Source organism: Lycorma delicatula, chromosome 4 (assembly GCF_047948215.1).
Source record: "Lycorma delicatula isolate Av1 chromosome 4, ASM4794821v1, whole genome shotgun sequence".
Classification (NCBI taxonomy): Eukaryota; Metazoa; Arthropoda; class Insecta; order Hemiptera; family Fulgoridae; genus Lycorma; species Lycorma delicatula.
Window position 1 is genome coordinate 49,612,880 of NC_134458.1, and position 24,676 is coordinate 49,637,555.

At 29.7% G+C, this 24,676-nt stretch overlaps 1 protein-coding gene across 1 annotated transcript in view; it reads left to right on the plus strand.

Moving 5' to 3' along the window:
* The window catches only part of Rph (Rabphilin), a 197,309-nt gene extending 177,666 nt beyond the window's left edge, over nucleotides 1–19,643 (plus strand). Inside the window, exons 14-17 of the mRNA XM_075361688.1 lie at nucleotides 4,300–4,409; nucleotides 10,469–10,635; nucleotides 14,606–14,781; nucleotides 19,513–19,643. Of these exons, the coding sequence (XP_075217803.1) occupies nucleotides 4,300–4,409; nucleotides 10,469–10,635; nucleotides 14,606–14,781; nucleotides 19,513–19,643 (584 nt within the window). The remainder of the gene's footprint in view (nucleotides 1–4,299; nucleotides 4,410–10,468; nucleotides 10,636–14,605; nucleotides 14,782–19,512) is intronic.
* Nucleotides 19,644–24,676: the final 5,033 nt, after the last annotated feature.

Genomic DNA, 24,676 nt, shown 5'->3' on the forward strand with positions numbered 1-24,676 from the left:
CTATAAATCTGTCTCTTCTTTTAACTATATTTTTTCAAATGCTTCTTTCTTCATCTATTTGCCGCAACACCTCTTCATTTGTCACTATCCACCCATCTGATTTTTAACGTTCTCCTATAGCACCACATTTCAAAAGCTTCTAATCTTTACTTCTCAGGTACTCCAATCATCCAAGTTTCACTTCCATATAAAGCTACGCTCTAAACACATACTTTCAAAAGTGTTTTCCTGACGTCTAAATTAATTTTTGATATAAACAAATTATATTTCTGACTGAAGGCTCGTTTTGCCTGTGCTATTCGGCATTTTGTAACGTTTCTGCTTTGTCCATCTTTAGCAATTCTACTTCCCAAATAACAAAATTCTTCTACCTCCATAAACTTTTCTCTTCCTAATTTACATTCATCATTGAATCCATCTTCATTATTTATACTACATTTCATTACTTTTGTTTTGTATTTGTTTATTTTCATGCGATAGTTCTTGCGTAGGACTTCATCCATGCCGTTCATTGTTCCTTCTAAATCCATTTTACTCTCAGCTAGAATTACTATATCACCAGCAAATCATAGCATCTTTATCTTTTCACCTTGTACTGTTACTCTGGATCTAAATTCTTCTTTAACATCATTAACTGCTAGTTCTATGTAAAGATTAAAAAGTAACGGGGATAGGGACATCCTTGTCTGATTCCCTTTCTTTTTACTGCTTATTTCTTATGTTCTTCAATTATTACTGTTGCAGTTTGGTTCCTGTATGTATGTTAGCAATTGTTCTTCCATCTCTGTATTTGAACTCTAATTTTTTTAAAATGCTGAACATTTTATTCCAGTCTACGTTATCAAATGCCTTTTCTAGGTGTATAAATGCCAAGTGTAATAGTTTATTTTTCTTTATTCTTCCTTCTACTATTAATCTGAGGCCTAAAATTGTTTCCCTTGTCCCTATACTTTTCCTGAAACCAAACTGGTCTTCTCCTAACACTTCTTCCACTCTGCCCGCAATTCTTCTGTACAGAATTCTAGTTAAGATTTTTGATGCGTGACTAGTTAAGCTAATTGTTCTGTATTCTTCACATTTATCTGCTTCTGCTTTCTTTGGTATCATAACTATAACACTCTTTTTGAAGTCTGACGGAACTTCCCCTTTTTCATAAATATTACACACCAGTTTGTAAATCTATCAATCACTTCCTCATCTGCACTGCGCAGTAATTCTACAGGTATTCTGTTTATTCCATGAGTCTTTCTGCCATTCAAATATTTTAACGCTCTCTTAAATTCAGATCTCAGATTTTTCCCCTTTCATCCTCTTCGACTTCCTCTTCTTCCTCTATAAAACCATTTTGTAATTCATTTCCTCCATATAATTCTTCAATATATTCCACCCACCTATCAACTTTGCCTTTCGTATTATATATCGGTGTACCATCTTTGTTTAACACATTCTTAGATTTTAATTTATGTACCCCAAAATTTTCCTTAACTTTCATGTATGCTCCATCTATTTTACCAATGTTCATTTCTCTTTCTACTTCTGAACACTTTTCTTTAATCCACTCTTCTTTTGCTAGTTTGCACTTCCTATTTATAGCATTTCTTAATTGTTGATATTTCCTTTTACTTTCTTCATCACTAGCATTCTTATATTTTCTACGTTCATCCATCAGCTGCAGTATATCTGAAATCCAAGGTTTTCTACCAGTTCTCTTTGTTCCACCTAAGTTCGCTTCAGCTGATTTAAGAATTTACTTTTTAACATTTTTCCATTCTTTTACATTTTCTACCTTATCTTTTTTACTCAGACCTCTTGCGATGTCCTCCTCAAAAATCTTCTTTACTTCCTTTTCCTCAAGCTTCTCTAAATTCCACCAATTCATCTGATACCTTTTCTTCAGGTTTTTAAACCCCAATCTAAATTTCATTAACACTAAATTATGGTCGCTATCAATGTCTGTTCCAGGGTAAGTTTTGCAGCCAACTAGTTGATTTCTAAATCTTTGCTTAACCATGATATAATCTATCTGATACCTTGCAGTATCACTAGGCTTTTTCCATGTGTATATTCCTCTATTATGATTTTTAAACTGGATGTTGGCAATTACTAAATTATACTTCGTGCAAAACTCTATAAGTCTGTCCCCTCTTTCATTCCTTTTCCCCAGCCCATATTCCCTTCCTTGCCTTTTCCAAAGCTTGCATTCCAATCTCCAACTATTATTAAATTTTCATCTCCTTTTATGTGTTTAATTGCTTCCTCAATTTCTTTGTATACACACTATACCTCATTATCATCATGGGTGCTTGTAGGCATATAGACGTTAACAATTGTTGTCGGTTTAGGTTTCGACTTTATCCTTACTATAATGATTCTATTGCTATGCATTTTGAAATACTCTACTCTCTTCCCTGTCTTCTTATTCATTACTAAACCTACTTCTGCCTGCCCATTATTTGAATTTGAGTTAATTATTCTAAAATCACCTGACCAAAAGTCGTTTTCCTCTTCCCACCGAACCTCGCTAATTCCTACTACATCTACATTTATCCTATCCATTTCCCTCTTTAAATTTTCTAACCAACCAACGTTTTTTAGACTTCTAACATTGCACACTCCGACTTGTAGAATGTTATTTTTTAATTTTCTGGTGACCCCTTCCTTAGTAGTCCCCACCCGGAGATCCGAACAGGGGACTAGTTTACCTCTGGAATATTTTACCAAGGAAGGCACCTCCATCATTTTTATATGAAAATGCAGAGAGCTACATTTTCTTGGAAAAAAAGCAGCTGTAGTTTTCCATTGCTCTCAGCTGCGCAGTACTCACAGGATTGAGTGATATTGATATGGCCATTTAAGTCGTCCTGATATGCCCTTAACAACTACTGAAAGAGCTGCTGCCCTCTTTCAGGAATTATTCCTTAGTCTGGCGCTCAACAGATACCTCTCCAGTATGGTTGCACCTTCAGTCCAGCTATTGTGTATCACTGAGCACCAAGCCCCCTCACCAATGGCAAGGTCTCATGATTCATATAGGGAGCTTTTCTTCAGAAAAAAAAAAATAAATAAAAAAAATAGCTAATAAGAAGTTAAAATAGCTACATAACCTTTTTGTTTTTGGAGTCATGGCACTAGCTTGAATTTGCTAAATATAAAACTTGGTGATTACTACAGTTTTCTTGCCTCAAGTGAAATCCGTATTTTATAACCAGTCATAATATGTGTAAAAATTCATCACCTCTTTGCATAGTGGTTCTAAGCATATATATCCTTCAATGGACAATATCTAATGTCCTTTGATTTTTTGTGCATTAATAAAGATTGAGACTTCATGTTGTGCACAGTTTACAACAATTCAATCACTATACTGTAACATGTTCGAAAATTCCACGGCCAGAATATTAATTGTGAAGCAGATGTTTTCTTAAACTTTTGTATTTAATTTTTGAAAAAGATCATGCATTAAAATATTAGGCTTACCACTTCTCTTTCTATTATGAAAATTTATACAACCTTCAATAAATTCATCACCCACTATTTCTTCATTAATACGGCAGGCTCAAAAACTTCATAGAATTTACTGTGAATTTTAGCAGTGTAGCTGCCATTACTTACAGTCTTCAATAAGAAAAAACTGACAATTGAAAAACTGGCTTATAAATACTTAATGAATAAGTAAAGCTATTGCATAAGCAATATTTGTTGTTACAAACAGCTTTTTATCGGTGGCTGGAACTTATTCTTGTTGAAATTTAAGAAAATATAATATAAGATAGTATTAATTTCTTCCTTAGGAATATTAATTTTACATTAATGTAATAGGGTAATTCCCTCTTGTATAAATGTGAATTCTAATTTGTATTAAACACCTGAATGTAGAGTAGTAGTAGACAGTGACCTAATACCTGAATAGGTATTCAAAAACAATCTAAAATTACAATCAGTTCAGTTTTCTAGTAATCAAAATTGGTGAACACCACTTATGAAGGCATAAAAACAATCTGAAAAAAAAAACATTATTGAATGTAAAAATACCAAAACAAGTTATTATTTTTAACTAAAAATACTAGTAAATATAATTATCTTATAAGTGTTGAAATGTTAAATTTGATCCTTTTTTTCCTGTTAAAATTTTTCTTTTACAGGTTTGCTTGTATCTGATTAACCATGTGATCATTTGAACTGTGTAAGGATTAAAAATTCTATTAGTTGAGATTATCACATTGCTTGTTATGATATTTGTATACCAAATGCATAAGTGATTAATGGTATTTTTATATTATTTAATAATTGGTATTTCAGATGATGATAAGTATGGCCATGACTTTATGGGAGAGACTCGCTTTTCATTGGATAGATTGAAACCTGATGTTCCCAGACATCTCTGCTTCTATTTAGAAAAACATTATCCAGTGAGAAAAATAAATTATTTTTTTTTTAGTTATTTCATTTAAATTACAACATTCATCATCTTAATATATGTTTTGCAGAATTTAATTTGCAGAATTATTTTTTGTTGTTATACTCTTAACATTTCTATTAAAATGTGACAGTACTGTCAAGCTTTCACCTCTAAGGACCTGATGGTGAGCCTGAAGGTAACATCTCCTTTCATTATCATTATCTCCATATGTTGAAGACAAAATTGCATGACAAATCAGTTAATAGATCTTTTTACATATTAATGATTGAGTGGAATGCAAAACATTTTTGTTCTGTAATTCCAAAAACTTCATATACTTTTTACCTTTTTGTTGTCCTCAGCAAAAAAGAGTACAAAAGTTGAAGCTTTTTCTGCCAGTGTATGTGTTATGTGGATTGATGGATTGATTTTTAATTTCATGATCGTTAAAGGAATGTTGAACTCCAAAATACTCGTATTTTATTGACTCTAGCATTACTACTCAATGAGTAACTTTTTTTATGGCTGAGTTTCAAACTACATGAAAAATGGTTACAATTAGTTGCAATGGATTTCACTAAAATCAACCACAATTGTGTGTGCTTTCATACTGGTTATATGAAATTATTCATTGTGTTTCAGTTATTGAAAGGGGTTAGCAGAATATTAATGCATGAATGTTGTCACTGAAATGTTGACAGATGTGTGCATTAGTTAAAAATAATTGTTTATACCAAAATTGTTTATAAATATCTAGTCAGAGCCTTACATCTAAAAACAGTGATAAACCTGTGCAGTGATTCTCAACATTTTTCAATTTTGCATCTCCTTTCTGGATAAACTGATTCGACATCTCTCCCCTCATTAAACCTTGACAGAAATTAGGAAAAATATTAACTGAGCATTATTTAATTAATATTATATTTGAATTATTATTAATTAATATTTAATTAAAAAATTACATGCAATGTCAATTCCAAATCTATAAAATCTCATAAAAAATTGGTTTATTGAGAATCACAACTTATTGTTTTATGAAAATTATATAATAACTCATAAAACAAAGATCATAGGAGATTTTTTTTTCATTTTGCAAGACACAAAGTAGTTATTATAAAAAAAAACAAAAATTACAAAATTGTAAACTGATATATCAGTAAAATTACATAAATAAAATGAGATTATTAATCTATTCTGCCCTAATCATAAATTTTTTTCTGGGGATTTCACTTTGTGCTCTTTATCACTTGCTTTATTTCAGATGATTTGCTGAATGCACTGGGTTGGTCTAATGGCGAACTCGTCATTGCAAATCAGCTGATTTCAAAGTCAAGAGTTGTAAGGTTCTAGTCCAGTAAAGGCAGTTACTTTTATATGAATTTGAATACTAGATTGTAGGTACTGATGTTCTTTGGTGGTTGGGTTTTAATTAACCAAACATCTCAGGAATGGTCGACCTGAGACTGAACAAGACTATACTTCATTTACATATTATCCTCTAAAGTAATACCTTATGGTGGTTCCGGAGGCTAAACAGAAAACGAAAGAAGATGCTTTGCTGTAGATACTTGAACTAGTATTGCAAACATATTTATGCAATGCACAAACTGAAATTATTTTTATAAGGACAACTGATAAATGTGTAATACTGTCCTTGTTAATTGTGTAATTAATTCTCTTTCCTTCACTTTCTTTTGCTGTAGCAGCATTACATGATTTGTCCACATTGTAACCAACATTTTCAATTAAATTTTTGCTTTTCTAAACTAACATTTTGTTAACTTTACAAAATAAAGAATGTGATTAAGAAAGCTGTATTTTTATGTTGGCTATGTAGTTCTTTTTCTCTTCTTTAGGCCCATTACAAAAACATTTCTCACATTCTTCATGGCTTCCAAACATATGAAGTATGCTATTCAGTTTATCACTTCATAATCCACTGGTATATTTGCTTTTTCCTGTATTCAATGGCCTTTTTTATTCCAGTCCTTAAGTCTATAATGTTCAAAGGCAATACACTCCTAAGATTTGTGGGACAAGTGGATTTAATTTGAATCATTTCTTGCATTTTATTACAATAGTATTGAAGCAAGTGATTTTTTAGTAGTTAGTGGTTTACTGTCAAATACAGTGTTTCATTTTAATCGCTTCAAACAATTTTCTTGTGAACTACATACAATAAAAAAAAAAAAATTACCAAAACAAAAGTTACTCAGATTGAAGGGGGACAACTCATGGTCACCTTGACTTTGACCTTATTTCAAGGTTAACATAATTTTTTCAGATGGAATGACTTATTTTTGATCCCACCAATGAAAAGAGCAGTAAATTTTACATTGGAATATGTGGTCACACATATGACCTTGGAACGTTTTTGAAAGTTATATGACTAACCATCAGAGATAGTGTTATACAGGTGATAGTGTATACGGAAATAGTCTTATACAAGTTATACGTTTCTGAAGGTCATACCATATTCTTGGAATATTTATATTCCAGTTTATTTATCTCGCAAACTATGGGAAAGAGCAAACAAAAAAATTTACAGAAGTTATGTGGATAGGAGGGGGATATCCAACAGTGACCTTGAGGTCCCTTTTGGTAACCCACCGGCTTGGTGTACTAGTGAATGCGTCTTCCCAAAACAGCTGATTTGGAAGTTGAGAGTTCCAGCGTTCAAGTCCTAGTAAAGTCAGTTATTTTTACACGGACCATGTTATTTTTTACTAGTTATTTTTACTAGATCGTGGATACCAGTGTTCTTTAGTGGTTGGGTTTCAATTAACCACACATCTCAGGAATGGTTGAACTGAGACTGTACAAGACTACACTTCATTTACACTCATACATGTCATCCTCATTCATCCTCTGAAGTATTATCCTAAAGGTAATTACCGGAAGCTAAACAGGAAAAAGAAAGATGAGGTTCCTTTTGGAGGTTGTCCCAAGGTCATTGAGGTTTTTCACATGGAATTACATTTTTCAATAGGCCTAATGGAAAGAGGGAAACATATCACGCCGACATACTTGAATTTAGTCATAATGTTTTATGATTATGTTTAATTTTTTCCAGCTTCTTGAAGTTCATGGTTTAGGAGTTAATCACATATAGTATCCGATTAACACAATTTGCTAATTCAAGACAGTCAGATAGCAATCCTCTTCTCACAACTTAGAAACCAGTGACTGTAAATATCCGCAAAAAGAATCTAGCACCCGTTTAATTACAGAGACTTACCCTCTGTAACTTGCTTTAGATTTGATTGAAAAATGAATGTATAGTTTTTACATAATTACATAGTTCAGATGTATTGGTTTAATAAATGAAATTTTTGATTGTTCGTTTGTGGTGTGTTGTAGTGTGGTTGCATGTATGGATTATTGTAACCTAGTAGTAACTGGTTTCAGTCCAGTGGGAGAAGTGATATGAATTTGCTTGACCAAATAGCTGAAAATCTATCAGATTAAACTTGTTAAGCTTTCCCTTCCAATACTTTGACAGATTTTGATCAAATTTCAGTTATGAATTCCTAAAAATATCTTGTTTAGGTCACCTTTTTCCAGTTAAAAATAGAATGAAACACCTTTTTTCTTAGAATTTTAATTTTACTTTTTTCAGTTGGGACTAAATCAAAAAATTAATCAAAATTTTAATTTTTATAGAGAAGGCCCTATAAGCAAGATTATGAATTACATGTTAAAACAATTGAGAACTAGTAAAATGGTATCTAATGAGATAGAGAGAGAGTTTTTCCATTTAATGAAGCAGGGATCCAACTTCTTAAATCATCAGTGATATAGATAATACTAAATTTTTTCCTAAATTATTTTTAAAATCTTGTCTTATTACACAGTAATCCTCACAATTCCTTATTTTTTTGAAATACATTCTAGAAGTATATCACGAATAGTAACATGTCAGTTTTATGAAAAAAAGGGAATTATTCTTTAAAAATATTGTATGTTTAGTTGTAAGGAAAATAGATGTAAATCTGTTTGATATAATTCAAAATTATTTTATTTGCGAACATAAAGCTCTTATAGTAGTCATGTAACATTCTCTAACTTATTTTGTTATACTATTAAACAGTGTTTTAATAAACACTAAAAACTATCGTACATACTTAAAATAGTAAGTGAAATTTTTTTGTTAATTTTATTTCTGCAGCAGTATCATTAATGTTCAGATATTTATGTCAGTGTTTAACAAATAAATATATGTTTGATTTAGCTGTTATATCATGAAAAATAAACTATTTAAGCCTACACCAAAGAATGAGTTTTAACCTAGTTTACCTATTGTGTGCTGATCAACAATTTTTAAATTTTGTTTCATAGTTTATATATTATCAGTTCAAGCTCTTTCTAATAATTTTAATCTTCATTTTGTGGATAGATTAACTAAAAAAAACTTTATCAGACAACTTCTTTGTTAAAAATGAAATTTCTTTCATTAATTATTAGGCTATATTCATCATTGTTGTCGATTTTGTTAGCCTTTTCATTTGCAAAAGAATTTAGTTAATAATTTATCCAAATCTTTTTTTGGTCACCATTCTGAGATTTGAAATTCTGTAAATATCAACCAACACAAAATATAAACAAAATAAATACATGACTATTATCTGCAGTCATTTTTTATTATTTTTATTGGTGTAATGTTACAGAAAAGAAAAACTATGGAAAACATATTTTCAGTTGTTTTATCTTTTTTCAGCAACAATTTAAAATATAAATAACTGACACTACAAGTTGTAGATCTGTGAATAATGAGGGATTACAATATATAATGTGAGCAATATAAATTACAACTGTTAAGCGTACTTTCATTTTTTGAGAACATTAACGGCTATACTGTGTACTGTACTTATTTTCTAACTTCGATGATCTATGAGAATGTTTTTTTTTTTAATATAACTTTTATTATATTTTCGATAACTCTATCCTTGTCATGCAGTACGTTTCACTAAGATGTGTTCATTGCATTCAGAACCTTCAAATTTTGAGGAATTCAGTTAACATATTGACCATTAATAAAAAGACATCTCTTATGTTTTTATGTATAAAAGTTGGTAATGATAATTATTGCTATTATAAGTTTTTTTAAGGCATTAAAACTACTGGTCTGTTGCCCATCCAGCCATCTTAATGGTGAAAGAGTCACTTAAAAGATTATGAAGTGACTTTTAAAAACTCTGTAATTATTACATTTTGCATGGTTTATTATTTTAAAATAATATTTTAAAATTGTAGGTATTATCTGAGAGATTAAGTGTACAAAAAAGTCAATTGTGTAAAGCTAGATATTTCTAATTCATATACTTCTAAAATAAAAGTATGATGAAATCTTAAAAGACAATATTTTCCTAATGACAGAATTAGTTTTAATTAATTATTTTTTAATTATATATTCCTTTTTGAAGAAATAAGCTAAACTGAAACTCATATATAGTTGGGAGTTGATTAATAAAATATTACAAAGTTAAATAAAACTTAATGAAAATTATTCTGAACATAATTTTATTCTTAATAATATTAAAAACATGTCATCAGATATTTTTTTTCCCCATTAGATTTGAACTTAAATAAATCTGTAAATAACTCTAATTTAAGTCTAATTCATGTTTTACTTTTTTCTGTATCATTGAATCATTTAAGACAACTTTAGTGTGGTTTGAATCCCAGTTGAAGTTGGTTTTATGAATCATATGACTCATGTGAGTTAGGAATTCTTAACTACCTTAAAACTACTTCTAGCTACCTTAAAAAGAAAAAAACATATAAAACAGGGAAATAAGTGTCTTTTTTCAAACTATATTTATGTGAGTTATTTTATTTCAGATTAATTTTTTATCTATTTCATGTTTATTATGATTAAAAGAATTCTATAAATTTATTATTCTTAATATTATGAAGTATCATACCATTAATCTTTGCAATCTTTAAAAACAGGATATAATATGAAAAATATTCAAAACTTTTATGTTCTGATTATTTTGGATAGTTGATGCTCTATCATATTATGGTAAACATTTTCTCTGTAATAACATATTTATTTTGTCACTTCAGGTTGAAAGTGAAGAACTAGTTTGGGGTGAGGAAGGTTGGTCTCATGGGCAAATTTTAATTACTCTTTGCTACTCAACACGTAGAAAAGCTCTGTTGGTTGGTATTATACGCTGTGCTAATCTCCCACCGATGGATAATAACGGCTTTTCAGATCCATTTGTTAAATTGTGAGCAGTTTTACTTTGAAATAAGTGTACTAATATATAAAATGTAACTGATTTTCAGCTTTTTGTCATACTGATGCTTTTCTGTTCGTGCTTCGATGCTAATTGGTAGCAAGAAAGTCAGGTGGTTTCTTCAATAATTGAATTCTAAGGTTTTTCAAGAGGAAAACAATTATTGTTAAATGATATATTTGCTGAGGTGTGCTTGTGAAGTTCAGTTGATAATTTTTGTGTGGCATCTTTATTGCCTTATATGTAATACGAGGGTTATTTTTTTTCAAGGTTCGATCAGTCACGAAATTAAAACCACAGTGAAAATAAAAAATTTTTTATTTGTAATAAGTACTTACATAGTTACGCTAATTTCTCTACATAGTCGCCACCCCGATTTAGACATTTGTCGTAGCGTGGTACCAACTTTCCCATACCTCGTCATAGAACGGAGCTGCCTGTGTTTTCAGCCATGTTTCTACGCTGGTCTGCAGCTCGATGTCTGTGCCCAGGCCCTCCAAGCCAGCGTTTCATGTGAGCAGAGAGATGAAAATTGGATGGAGCCAAATCCGGGCTGTATGGTGGGTGATCAAACACTTCCCAATGAAAACGCTGCAGGAGCTTCTTTGTTACAGCTGCAGTGTGCGGCCGAGCATTGTCATGGAGAAAGACAATGCCTGATGACAACATTCCTCTCCGCTTATTCTGAATTGCCCTTCGTAGACGTTGAAGAGTCACACAGTATGAGGCTGCAGTGATGGTCGTGTCACGTTCCATGAATTCCACCAAGAGAACTCCATTCCGGTCCCAGGACACAGTAGCTATACACTTTCTGTTGGAGAAGGTTCGCTTGAACTTCTTTGGTTTACTGGGAGAATGAGAATGCATCCACTGTTTGGATTGTTCTTTTGTTTCTTCAGTTTCGAAATAGACCCATGTCTTGTCTCCTGTAACAATTTTCTTCAAAAAATCTTCTCCTTCATTGTGGTGCGCTGGAGAAACCTTAGGAAGGCGTCCATTCTCATTGTTTTGTGATGGTTCACAAAACAATGTTTTGAAAGGTTCATCCGATTTTTGCACGGGTTTTTATGTCGCGATCGATCAGACCTTAAAAAAAAATAACCCTTGTATATTCACTATGTGTGGAGTGAGAACTGTTTATACTTCACTGTTAATGCTACGATAAGAACAGATTCATTTCCAGTTGAAATATATATATATATATATATATATATTAATTTACTCTCACTTATTTAATTCTTACTCTGATCTAATAATTAGACAATTTTACCTCGGTTGTAAAAAAGAATTTATTGTTATTCTTGTTTTGTTAAATACAGTTATTAAATCATTTAATTATAGTATGTTATACGGGACTTCTTCTCAACTGGATTCAGTTGGTATAATATGTTTATTAAATTAAGACAGAAAGAAAAGGAAGTTTTCATCAGCTAAACTGCTATTATCCCATGATCAAAGACAAGCTCCTGTAAAAAAACCCAGATACCCAGAGAAGTAACCTAAAATATTATGTAACATTTTTACATTATAATCTGAAATTACAATACAGTTTTGATCTTCAGAAAGCTGAACTACAAATTGCTCTTAAAATCAACAATAAACTTAAAAAAGGTTCTATATTAAAACATACCTGACTCAAAGAAAGACAATTTTACTAAAGTTTGTAAGATCATTTACAATAATCACCCCAGCTTTTATACTGAGCAAATAGCAAATATGTATGCAAGTGATTTTATATGTTTCAAAGAGCACACAAAAGTATTTCAGTAGGCAATTCAACATAAGGAAACTATGCAACACATCTGTACTACTGTAGCCCCAAACAAAGACACTAATTTTACATAATTTTTACATATTAAAATTTTACATATAGCATGTAAAAGGAAAAAACTTACTGTATTAAAACAGATGTTAAAATACACATACACACCTTTCCACAGCGCAACAAGACCTTAATGACCAAATACAATTGAAATCATACATCATTTTTTATTTCATGTACTCTATGCATATGGTTTGAAAGCTCCTCCTTCTTTTTTGACCTTTGACCTTCCCCCTGTTGTCTGTGTTACTCCCATTTTATAGCTGTATTAAACCAAATTTTTCTCATAGAGTAGATCATTGAAAATATTGGCACACCAAAGTGAAATGTGTTTGTTCATTGAGAATAAATTTAATGCTATAATAATGAGAATGTTTAATTATTTTAAGTTAATTGTTTATTAAACAAAATGATTATTTTTTAAAAACGGGAAATAGACTTTCAGCTATAACAAATTTTTTAATCATATTTAAACATTTTCAACTACAGACAGATAGTTTTCATTTGTTTGTGACTAATATTCATGATTCTGTTAGAGAGTATTCCATTGCTGTTTTTAATTAAGAAACTCATGTTTAAAATGTGGTCAAAAGTGCTTTGGATTTGGCTTGTGTGTTTTGGCACTTTTTTTACTGCATTCCATGTCTTCTTAATTTGAAGAAGCAGCAGTAACTTCTATTAGAATCAAAGTATAACAATGATAATCACTGACAGTAGTTATGTATGCATGAATGAAAAAAATGTAGACAAGTATACAAATTTCTACATGTCTAAGATTTTATTTGTTTTTAATTTAATAATTATTTTATATAGTTACCATTCTAATCTGTTATGGATAATAAAATAATTTGATATGGTTATTATAAATAAATAATTCATCCTCTTAATGAAATACCACTTTATAAATGTGATTTCTCATAATTTTACATCTAACAGTTAAAACATAATCTTAAATTCTATTAGCTATATTAGTTTGATTGATAATGCTATTTGATAATGTTTTTTGTTCATGATTATCAATTGTGAAAATTATTCAAAACAATTTTAATGAAAAACTCTACCATATTTAACATTTAAATAAAGCTTCTTACTTATGTCAAAACACTGCAACTGTAAAAAGCCTAAAAATTAAAAAAAAAAAAAATCTTTTGGATTTTCAATATAAGTGTAGAAGACCAAATAATTTAGTTTGTTACAGTTTTTCATTAATATTAACCATTTTGTTTAATTCTACGTTATTTTCAAACCACAATCATCAAGTTCAAATCAGCACTAAAACCCCACATTAAAGTACAATGTCTTTTCTACAAAAAATTGCATGAATTTAGTAGAGCATGACTTCTGCATATTGTAAAATATTGACAAATTCATGTGACACTTGTACTGTATATTATCAGAAAACCATTATAAATACAAAAACTTTTTTTGTGCAATGCAAGGATTGCTCTGCAATGAGGCTGTCACCATCTCCAAAACTGTAACTATATTAAATCTGTTACGGTATATGTGATAGTCTTTTGTAAGGCTCAGCACATAATATCTGGTTGTAAAAAATTATTGTTTTTTTTTTTTGTTTTTATTCAAATGTTGCAGTAACAGAAATGCAATTTTACCAAATGAAGAATATATAATAACAAGAATATATATATATATATACACACTGCTTTAGAAGATGAAAGAAAAACTAAGCATCATTCTTTATGGCAAAATTTTATATAATAAAGAAAACATTATTTGTTATATAAACGTTTATCTTGATCACTTTATTTTATTTGTGTTAATCAGTCAACCATTTTTATGGCCCAGGATTCTGTCATAGTATGATATGATAAAAAGGATCACAGCGTAATAAACAAAGATAAATTTTATTTAGAGTATTTTAAAACCGTCACAAAAATTTTATGTGTGATGTACAAATAATGATATGTTGTGTTTATTCTAAAATTCAAACTCTACTGTTAAAAAGTAGATTGAATTTTTTGTGTGAATTATATGTATGCATGAATTAGTTAAGTTTCAGTGTAATTAGTTACTTTGTGTGAATGTATGTGAACTTTTACATGTATGGATATGTGTGCATTTGTGAGACAAATTTAATGGTGAGTTATAAGTGTATTTAGTTTATTTAATGATTTTTAGATCCCTGAAACCTGATCCACTTAATCGAAAGTTCAAGACATCAGTGAAGAGGAAAAATTTGAATCCATTATTTAATGAAGAGTTTGCATTTGAAACAAAAATGACAGATTTGCCTCTCCAAACACTTACACTCACAGTCTGGGACAAAGATTATGGGAAAAGTAATGATTATCTTGGTGAGTGTTTTGATTTAGATTATTGTGTATAAATTGAAAATACATCCTCATTACTTTACTGTTGTGCAGTGTGTTTGTAAAACAACTATACACATATGTAAACAAAGTTTTATATGTTGAGGGTTCTATTTCGTGTGCTGTAAGTAATGTTTTCTGCAAAGGTTGGTAAGCCTGCATTGTGTGCAGTTTGCTTCTGCAAGTCAGTCAGGTGGTGATCATGAGATGAGAAGGTGTTATTCAGTGGGTGTTCATCACCTTTGAACAATTGAGGTGGTGTTTTCTGTATGCAGTCTAAAGGATGTTAACTTTAAAATATTCAATATTTCTTGTTGAAAATGTCTTCTGTGATCATGGTGAGTAAACACAGAAGTGAAAGACCAGTTTTCTATTAGATTTCTAGGTAACTGACAGTGTAAAAGTGCTAATTAAGAAATTTAGGGAGACGGGAGCAATAAAGGATTATGAGGGAAGTAGTAGATCATCATTCTTAATGAAAAAAATCTTTAAGGCATATCAGCTGTTTATGAAGTGGTCCAAACAAGTCCATGTGAAAGTTGACACAACAGAAAAACATTGTTGTTACAAATGTGCATAAAGCAGCTTAGTCTCTTACCAAATAAAGTAAGTGCAGTTCAAAAGTTATTGGCCACAGACTGTGGAAAGCGAATTCAATGCTGTGAATGGTTTCAACAGTGTTTAGCAATTCTGATGGTATTTTGGACTATATTTTCTATACTGATGAGGCAGGTTCCATTTAGTAGGGTATGGGCACATAGTACAGAATTCATGTTTTGTGGCCTGCCAACAACCTGCATGTCGTACATGAACCAGAAGATTGGGATGTGGATTGTAACATTCAGAACAGTTGGGTCAATATTCTTCATAGAAACAATAAATTCAGCTTGTTATTGTGAAATCACTACCATTTCATGAGAAAGCTAACTATGGATGAAATTAATATTGCTTGGATTCAACAAGATGGTGCAACTCTGCATTCAGCCAAGAAGTCACTGAATTTGGTTTTTGAGAAAAAATCATTCAAGGGCTTGTGACCACCTTGTTCTCTATAGTTAATTCTACCGGATTTTTAATTCTGGGGTTATGCAAAAAGTAATGTTTATTGAGGAAACCCCCACAGCCTCCAGGAACTTCAAACTGCTATTTGTGATTTCACCAAAAACATGCCACATGAACAACTTGAGAGACTTTGAGAGGATTCTCAAATGTGAATCTAGACATACTTTGTTCAGTATGTCTGGATGTTCATGGGGATCATTTTTAATAATTATTATAAAGTTGATGCTATGTATTATACTAATGCAAGACCAGGGAATGGTTTACTTTTTGAACACTGTATTAGTGACTGCTGTTGAAATTTTATCTTAATATATTATACTTTTAATTAATTTTTTTATACTTTAAGTAAGTTTCATTCTAGGGTTTGCTAACACAAAATATGTATGTCAAGATATCTGTATAACTGAAATTTTTAGTCAGATAACTCTACTTACAAATAAAAAGTTTAGTACAATTATTTGTACAGCATATATATAAAGTAAACGTGATTTCAGAAATTTTTGTATTTTCAAAAAATATATGTTAAATTTGTAATTCTAAAAAATTCTTTTGTCAAGTATGTTGTTGAAAGAAAGATGTAAACACCAAACTACAAATACAGCATAGAGTGTGTATTGTTCGTACAAAGGAAATAAAAGCTTGCTTGCACGAGGCAGACATTATCTGTGCTGGGCATTATATTATTACTTTTTCTCATAACATTACGCTCATTCAGAAACTGAGTATTCTGTAATACAGCGTGCTTAACTTTCATAAATAGCAAAAATTCTTCACACAATTAAAGTTGTTATTATTTTATTTCATTTCAGACAATAATTTCTTTAAAAATATTTAGCATGCTTATAAATATGTACTGTATATATACAAAAACAAGTAGTTTACGCTTGAATTAATAGATTATTATACTCTCTCCACCACGTGAGTTGTGAAATGAGTAACTACTTTATATGATTAAAGGTTATTAAAATATTTTATTTAATTTATAATTATATGCACTTATTATTATTGATGATGTTTATTACTATAAACATCATCATTAAAGTTTTGGCCTATACTCTACAAATTATAATAATTTATTAATACCTTAGTCATTTTATTCGTATTCATAGAATAGTTATGTAATTTTTGTATCACATTGTTGACTAATAGTCAGTACTAATGTTTTCTTTTCATTTTCTATAAACTGATTTAGTCCAGTTGTTGGTGTGAACCAGCACAAATGGTATAATTGTTTCCTTCTGTAATATGTGACGTATTAGTAAATTTTTTGCGTTTATTAATGAATGTGTATATTATTCAAGATTTTTGTATGGTGAAAGAAACAACAAATTCAAAAACTACAAAATTAACCATAATAAATAACATTAAAAAATTCAAAATAAAACAACTCATTTTGATTTTTCTTATTTTGAGCTCTGTTTTTTATTTTAATTTTTGTCCCTCTGCTCATTTGGGTTGTGAATTTTGTTTGGCAACAGCAGAATTTAAATCATTTTATGACATTTAAATGGATTAGATTAAATCCATTAAATCATTAAATCCAATTAAATCATTTTAATGGATTAGACCATTTTGATCAAGGCACTGTAAGACAAACAGTTAACGAGTTTTCATATAAAACAAAATGAACTGTGTACATTAAATAAATTATGTGGAGAACTTCACAAAATTGAGTACTCACAAAAGAGTACTCAATTTAAAGGTTGAACTATACTAGCAGCTATCTTGAAAGAGTTAGGGTTTTAAGTAGTGTAGAACTGATAATAATATGAAACTTTTGATTGAGATAGAAGATAACTGGTGGAAGAGGATAGAATATTTAAGAAAAACTACCAATTTCAGAAAAGAAAATTCTTTGATTTTTTTTAATTCGGGCAAATTGTATATTTTAATGTTTCATTTACTGACAAATTTGTAGAGGAGGAGTAAAAGTACCAATTAATAAAGGTGATTGGTTAATCATAATCCACGCTGGAGGAGAAATGGGGTTCATTTCGAATGCTGTTAATGTAAAATGAGTTCAAAAAGAGGTGACTATCACAACATTAACAACAATATCATGAAGTGGGCATCTGAAAAATTAATCCTGTCTTCTCCCCCTAGTCAGTGGTTGTTATCGATAATGTATACTACTCACTTCTAGAGAAGCCTCCAAATTCAAATAATAGGAAACGTGGCAAGATTAATTGGTTAGAAAAGAACAATGTTCCATTTAATAAAGCAATGTTAAAACCATATTGCAAACAGGTAAAAAAAGCTGAAACTGAGTATAAGAAGATGAAACTGCTAATCAATGAAATGACGGATAAATTTATCATACATCTAGACAGTGGTAGTGAAAGTGACTATTCCTATGAAGACAGAGGTGAACTTGCACAGGAATTGGACATATAATGCAAATTTCAAGTAAGTGTTAATAATAATAGTAGTAAAATGAACAATGAAAATAATAATTAAAAAAAAAAAAATTGAAAATTGTAAATAATAAAGTTATAAACATTGTACAATAATAATAATTTTACATCTGATTTAGTGTAATTAAGGATATAACATACAATCAAGCACTAGTTATTTTTTAGTTTAAAAATACACCTAAATTAAATTTCTTGTTTTTGCAATCTTTATTTATTGAATTATTAATATTAATTATATAATAATGAATTATAACTAATAAAACATGTAAACGGTAAATTAGACGTTCATAAATAAAAGTATAACGATTATTATTGTTTTCCTATTACATGAGTATAAATTTTTTTGGGTTTGGTAGTAATGCAGTCCTAACCTTCTCTAACACAAGCTTTTATTTTCATTGTACACACTGTAGTTATGTAGAACATCTATTTCCAAACCCAAAGGTATGATAAAAATATTGTTTCCCATGTCCACTTTGTTATAAAAAATGTTTTGTATATTGTCAGGTCTAGAAATCTGAAAAAATTCATTGTTTCCACTTGCAGCTAATATTTTCAAAATATTTGACATTACACAATTCATTGTTATCATCTTTAATAAAGCATAAATTTAGGTGATGTATCTTGAATGTCTTGGAAATGATATTAAACTGTACCTGTAGCTTCTACTGTTCACTGGAGGTGTTCTTTGTTACTAGGGAAACTCACAAGATTCCTTTTAAAGAACATTGAAGAATAATATTCATTGATGTGAAAGATGAAAGACTGCTATGGACTCCTATGTTTCCAATTGGGATTACCTAAAATAATATTTTTTACCTTTTTGTAGTCAAAAGTTGTTTTTATTCTATAAACACTGGTAAAAATACTAATTCTGTAGTGTTTTCTAACTATTGTTTATTTGTTACAACTATAGAAACAGAGAAATCAATGCATAATAGATTGTATTGCAGAAGATAGTCAAAATATTACAAAAGAATCTTTTTGCTTATATAAAACAAATTTTCTCAGAGATCTAACCCTCCACCATTGCTGTTATGTGTACTGTTGCTGAAAACTTGTGTTAGAAAACACTATGGACCTTTGAAATCTATAGAAATATTAATAAACTGATTGGATGATGAACTAGATAAAGTTATACTCTCTGCATTTGTGTTTACAAGTGAATGCCAGCAACCTTAACTGTACTTAAAAGTGATTTGTTTTTAACTATAAGTTTATATTTGTCTTCCATTTACAGGATGCTTGGAAATTAGCTGTAAATCAAAAGGAGACCGGTTGAGACACTGGGTTGATATGATTAAGTTTCCCGATCATAAACATGAAGGTCTACACAATTTGTGTGATTCAGGAACTCCACCGCAGCATTAAACATCCTTGGTGCAACTTAATTGTAAAAAAAAAAACACGTGCATCCACACCTATTGCTTATTATTTTACAATTTTTTATAATTTTAACATGTACACATGTACATGATTTTAAATATACTGATACAAATATATGCATAACTGCTTGTAACATAATAAGTTAACAAGAATATTTTAGTGATCAATTGACTATTTTTGTAAAGAAAATTCTAAAGACTTCAAAGAAACATTTGAAAAACTTAAAATTAATATGCAGTAATGCAAATATTACACCATATCACTGAGATTTTATATTTCAGATGGTATTATCCAAGTTATGTTAGGAAAGGAATTCATCCATGGAATAGAACACTTTTTCAGGTAAAAATTTCTTCAATGATGTCTCGGACATACTTTCAGTTTTATATTATTGGGAAGTTTTATGTAACTTTAGTCTTTATATGTAACAGTCTATTGAAGTAACTTTTAATTGTTAGATACTAGCTGATCCGGCATTGCTTCACCATTGCTAGATTTGTGTATATATATATATATACACAAACTGAACATTACGGAACTTCACAAAATTTAACCTTTTCCTTTTACCTATCTTTCTTTTTTCCCTTTCTCCCTATTTTCCTTTTTCAAAAAAATATTTCTTTTCACATAACTAATATATATTCTGAATATGAGCTAAATCAGACCATACATGCAATTTTTCCAAATATCTTAACCCCATCACCATCTAGAGGGTCCATTTTTAGCCGAGGTATTTCTTTCCATGTAACACATATTCTGAATATGAGCCCAGTCAGACCATAAATACAATTTTTCAAAATATCTTGATGCCAGTGCCACCTAGCGGGTCCAAACTAATTCAGAAACCTTCGCAGGTGCGTGCACAACTCACCAAAGTTTCAACGCAATTGGATGAGTGGTATAGGAACTCATACAGGACAAACAAACAACAAACATTCATTTATATATATATATATATATATATATAAGATTTAAATACTTGTTCTTTACAACTTTTTCAGTCAGCATGGAAACTTGAATGGCTGCATTATTGTTTGCTCTATTTGTCTTTATGCAATGTAATAAATAAAGAGTTATTCCTCTACACTCAAAACATTTTTATTAAAGAAACTAATGAGAAAATTATTTTTTAGTTAAATAATAACTATAAATATAATATATAAAAAAAGTTTTATTATTTAATTTTAATAATTTATGCTTAACTAAATTGATCTAAAAATTATTTTATCAAATGTAGCCATAATCAGTTGGTAGAATATAAATATTTTTTACAGTACCACTAAAAATTGTACTCTTAATAATAAAACTAAAAATATAATGGAGATGAATTCGTTTTCAAATAACAATCATATACATATAAAAAGTTTCATTAAAAAAACTATATTGATATCAAACGTTTTATCGTTTTTGACAAAATACTCATCAGAATATTCATTTATCATAATTATTTTGATATGCATAAGAATATACAGCAGAATATTTAACAGAATAACTTGAAGATTGAATAAAATATTAAATGAAGCATACTAAGTTTAGTTAGTAAGAGGTTGATTTTTATTGTTAATTTTTACAATTTTTCCTTATCTACTTCTTTATCCAGTATTTCTCAGGTTGAATACGTGAATGGATTTATAGTTGTCCAGCAAATCTATGAGCTTGTGACGTGCTGATGTCTCTTATATTACGTGTTGATATCTCATTATATTATTATTTTCCAAAACATTATTTTTGTGCGTAAATGTTGTATTTATTTAATTTTTCGACTTACAAACAATACGGGTGCCATAACACACAATGTTGTTGTTTAATTCTTTCCACTTGAGTTGATTACATGTATAAAAGTGCTTAATGACTCAATATTTTAAACAATAACTATTCCTTAACTAATGACTAATGCTTTGATTGGTGTTATGGACAGGCCATTTTTTTATTTTTCCTGTTTAGCCTCTGGGAATTACCGTTCAGGTATTACTTCAGAGGAAGAATGAGGGTAATATGTATGAGTGTAAATGAAGTGTAGTCTTGTACAGTCTAAGTTCGACCATTCCTGAGATGGGTCGTTAAATGAAACCCCACCCCCAAAGAACACCGGTACCAACGATCTAGTATTCAAATTATGTAGAGGCCTATAAAAATTTATACATGCAGTCAGAAATGATGTCTTTCGTCACGATTATATTTAGATCTGTCATTCGTAGTACACAATGTTGTATAAAGAAATAAACTTTAGTCCAGTTTGTGTCGTGTTTAGTGAAGGTATTCGCATAGCATTTTTGTGCAGTCTCATTATTTTATAATTACTCATTGTTTTTCCAAATTTTTTGTACTATATTATTCTTATTTTATTTTGTTTGTCTGTTAGTGCGGTTTGTTATAGTAGAATTTAAATCCGTAGTTAAAAAAAAACTTAGGAGTTAAGCATGTGAAATTATCAATAATGTTTATGATTTTTATAAAAAACGAAGCTCTAAAATTAGGTAAATTAACTGACGACAAACATACAATTGGCATTCAAAAATGTGAAGAAAGAACTGCTGCTGCTGCTTGTGGGATATCAAGAACACAGGTTCAAAATCTCAGAAGTGAAAAAGACATAATTCTTCAATCAACATTGCAATCGTGTTCTTTCAGCATGCTGAAAAAGAATAAACAATGTTCTAAACCTGTCAGTGGACTGGACAGTTTTGATTTAAGTGTAGTTAAAAGAACAGTTAATGAATTTCATTCAAAGAAGAATGAGTTATATATTAAAAAAAAAATAAGGCAAGAAACTTCAGTCATCTATTGATTTTTAAGGCAGTGAATCAACTTTAGATATTATTTTGAAAGAGTTAGGTTTCAAGTGGTGTAAAACTTAAAATAACAGAAAACTTTTAATTCAGAAATCCGATATCAGGTGGAAGAGAATTGAATATTTGACAGACAAAAATAATACTACAATTGTTTATTTGGATGAAACGTATGTTTTAAGTTCCGTTCCCATTGTTTGACAAAGTCATGGTCTGATGGTGTTGTTGAGGGACTTCATGTAACGATTAATAAAAGTGACTTTAATAGTAATTCATGCTGCAGGAGAAATTGGTTTTTTTATTCTGAATGCATTATTAATTTGGAAAGCCAGTTTGAAAAGTGGTGACTACCATGACAACATGAATACAGACAATTTCATGAAATAGGCGTGTGAAAAATTGATTCCAAATCTTCCACCAATGTCAGTAGTAATTGTTGATAATGCTCCTTATCACAATACAGGTATTGATAAAATGCCAAATTCTAACTCCAGAAGAAAAGATTTGACCGATTGGCTGAAGAAAACCCATAATCCGTATAATTCAAAAATGCTGAAACCACAGTTATATGAATTAGTAAAGTTACATAAAACTAAAGTACAAAAATATCACTTGGATGATCTTTTGAAAAAACACATGGGCATTGTGTTCTTAGAGTCTCACCATACCATCCTGATTTGAATCTGATTGAGATGGTATGGTCAGCCATAAAAAGATATGTGGTGAGTCATAAGACAACATTTTCTTTCACAAATGTTGAAAAATTAACTACAGAGAAAATTAATTCCATGAATTAAGATGACTGGAAACCCTATTGTGAAAAAGTAAAAAAAATTATCAAAAATTGGAAGCACTGATAGATGAAATTACAGAACATTATATTATATGTGTAGACTCTGATAGTAAAAGTGAAAATGACAGTGACAGTGATTCATTTAGCGAGGATGATGAACTTGCTAGAAGTTTGAATTAGATGCATGAAGAAAATTCAAGTAAGCTTTTGTTTATTATTAAAAATTAATAATTTAGTACAAGGTTATAAAAGAATTAATTATGTATTGTTTATAATTAGTAAATGTAAAGATGTTAGTTATTACCACGTACAATATGATAATAAGTAATACTTCGATTTGATAAGCGGAGTTAATGTTTCAGGCCGAGTAGTAATACGCAGTCTGCTCGTGACATCACAAGCTCGTACATTGGCTGGGCCTAGTATACATTTATATGTAAATTCAAATGCAAGTGATGTATATATCACTCGCCATAGATGGTAAACTTACCACTTATCATATTTATTTATGTATTTGTTTATTAGAATACATTATAACAAAAATACCATACAAATTTTGTATGATTCCTACACATTCCTATATTCCTTATGTTTTGTATTTACACATTAATAATAAAATCATTATAATTATTACAATCTTTGATTACCATAGTAAGTATGACATATTAATAGTAATAACAACATTATGCAATTATGCATAACTATTAAGTAAGTGTGTAATGTTATTAAAATAAAAGAATATTCCATTTATTGTAAGTTGAATCCTGAAGTAAAATACTGTTGGGTGCTAGTTCCCTTTAAATATGCACATTACTATATTAAAGTGGTGCATCAAGTTTAAGACCTTGATTTTAAGTGTTACTCCATACAACTTTACATATCTGCTTTCTGTCTTTCATTGTAGCTAGTATACTTGCATGTCCTTGAGCCAACATAATATATATATATATATATATATATATATATATATATACAGGCTCCAATACTTGCATTATTTATTTACATTAGGATTCTGTTTTAAATAAAAGAAATTTTTTCATACATTGTATTCATTTGGTAATTATTTACATTTGTCTTTTATTATCGACTATATTAAATGGTCAATTATAAACTCAGTTTTGAATTGCTAAAAAAAAAAAAAAATCAAGTAAAATCAGGTTTGACAGATTTAGTAATATTATAATACTTATATTTATTTTGTTATGCACCTAACAAGCTGAAATTGTAATAACATTACTCAATTTGATTGAGAAATGAGCTGGAATTTTTGTTCACATTTGATTGTGTTTAATGTGCTCTTTCATGAGTTCTGACAGACATGCAACTACTGTGTCAACACTTTTTGAAAAGTAAATTAAGAAATATCTCTTCTTCCTGGTATGAAATAACTCTACCCTGTAATTTTAATTGGGGATTTTGTTGAGTCAGCTGAAATC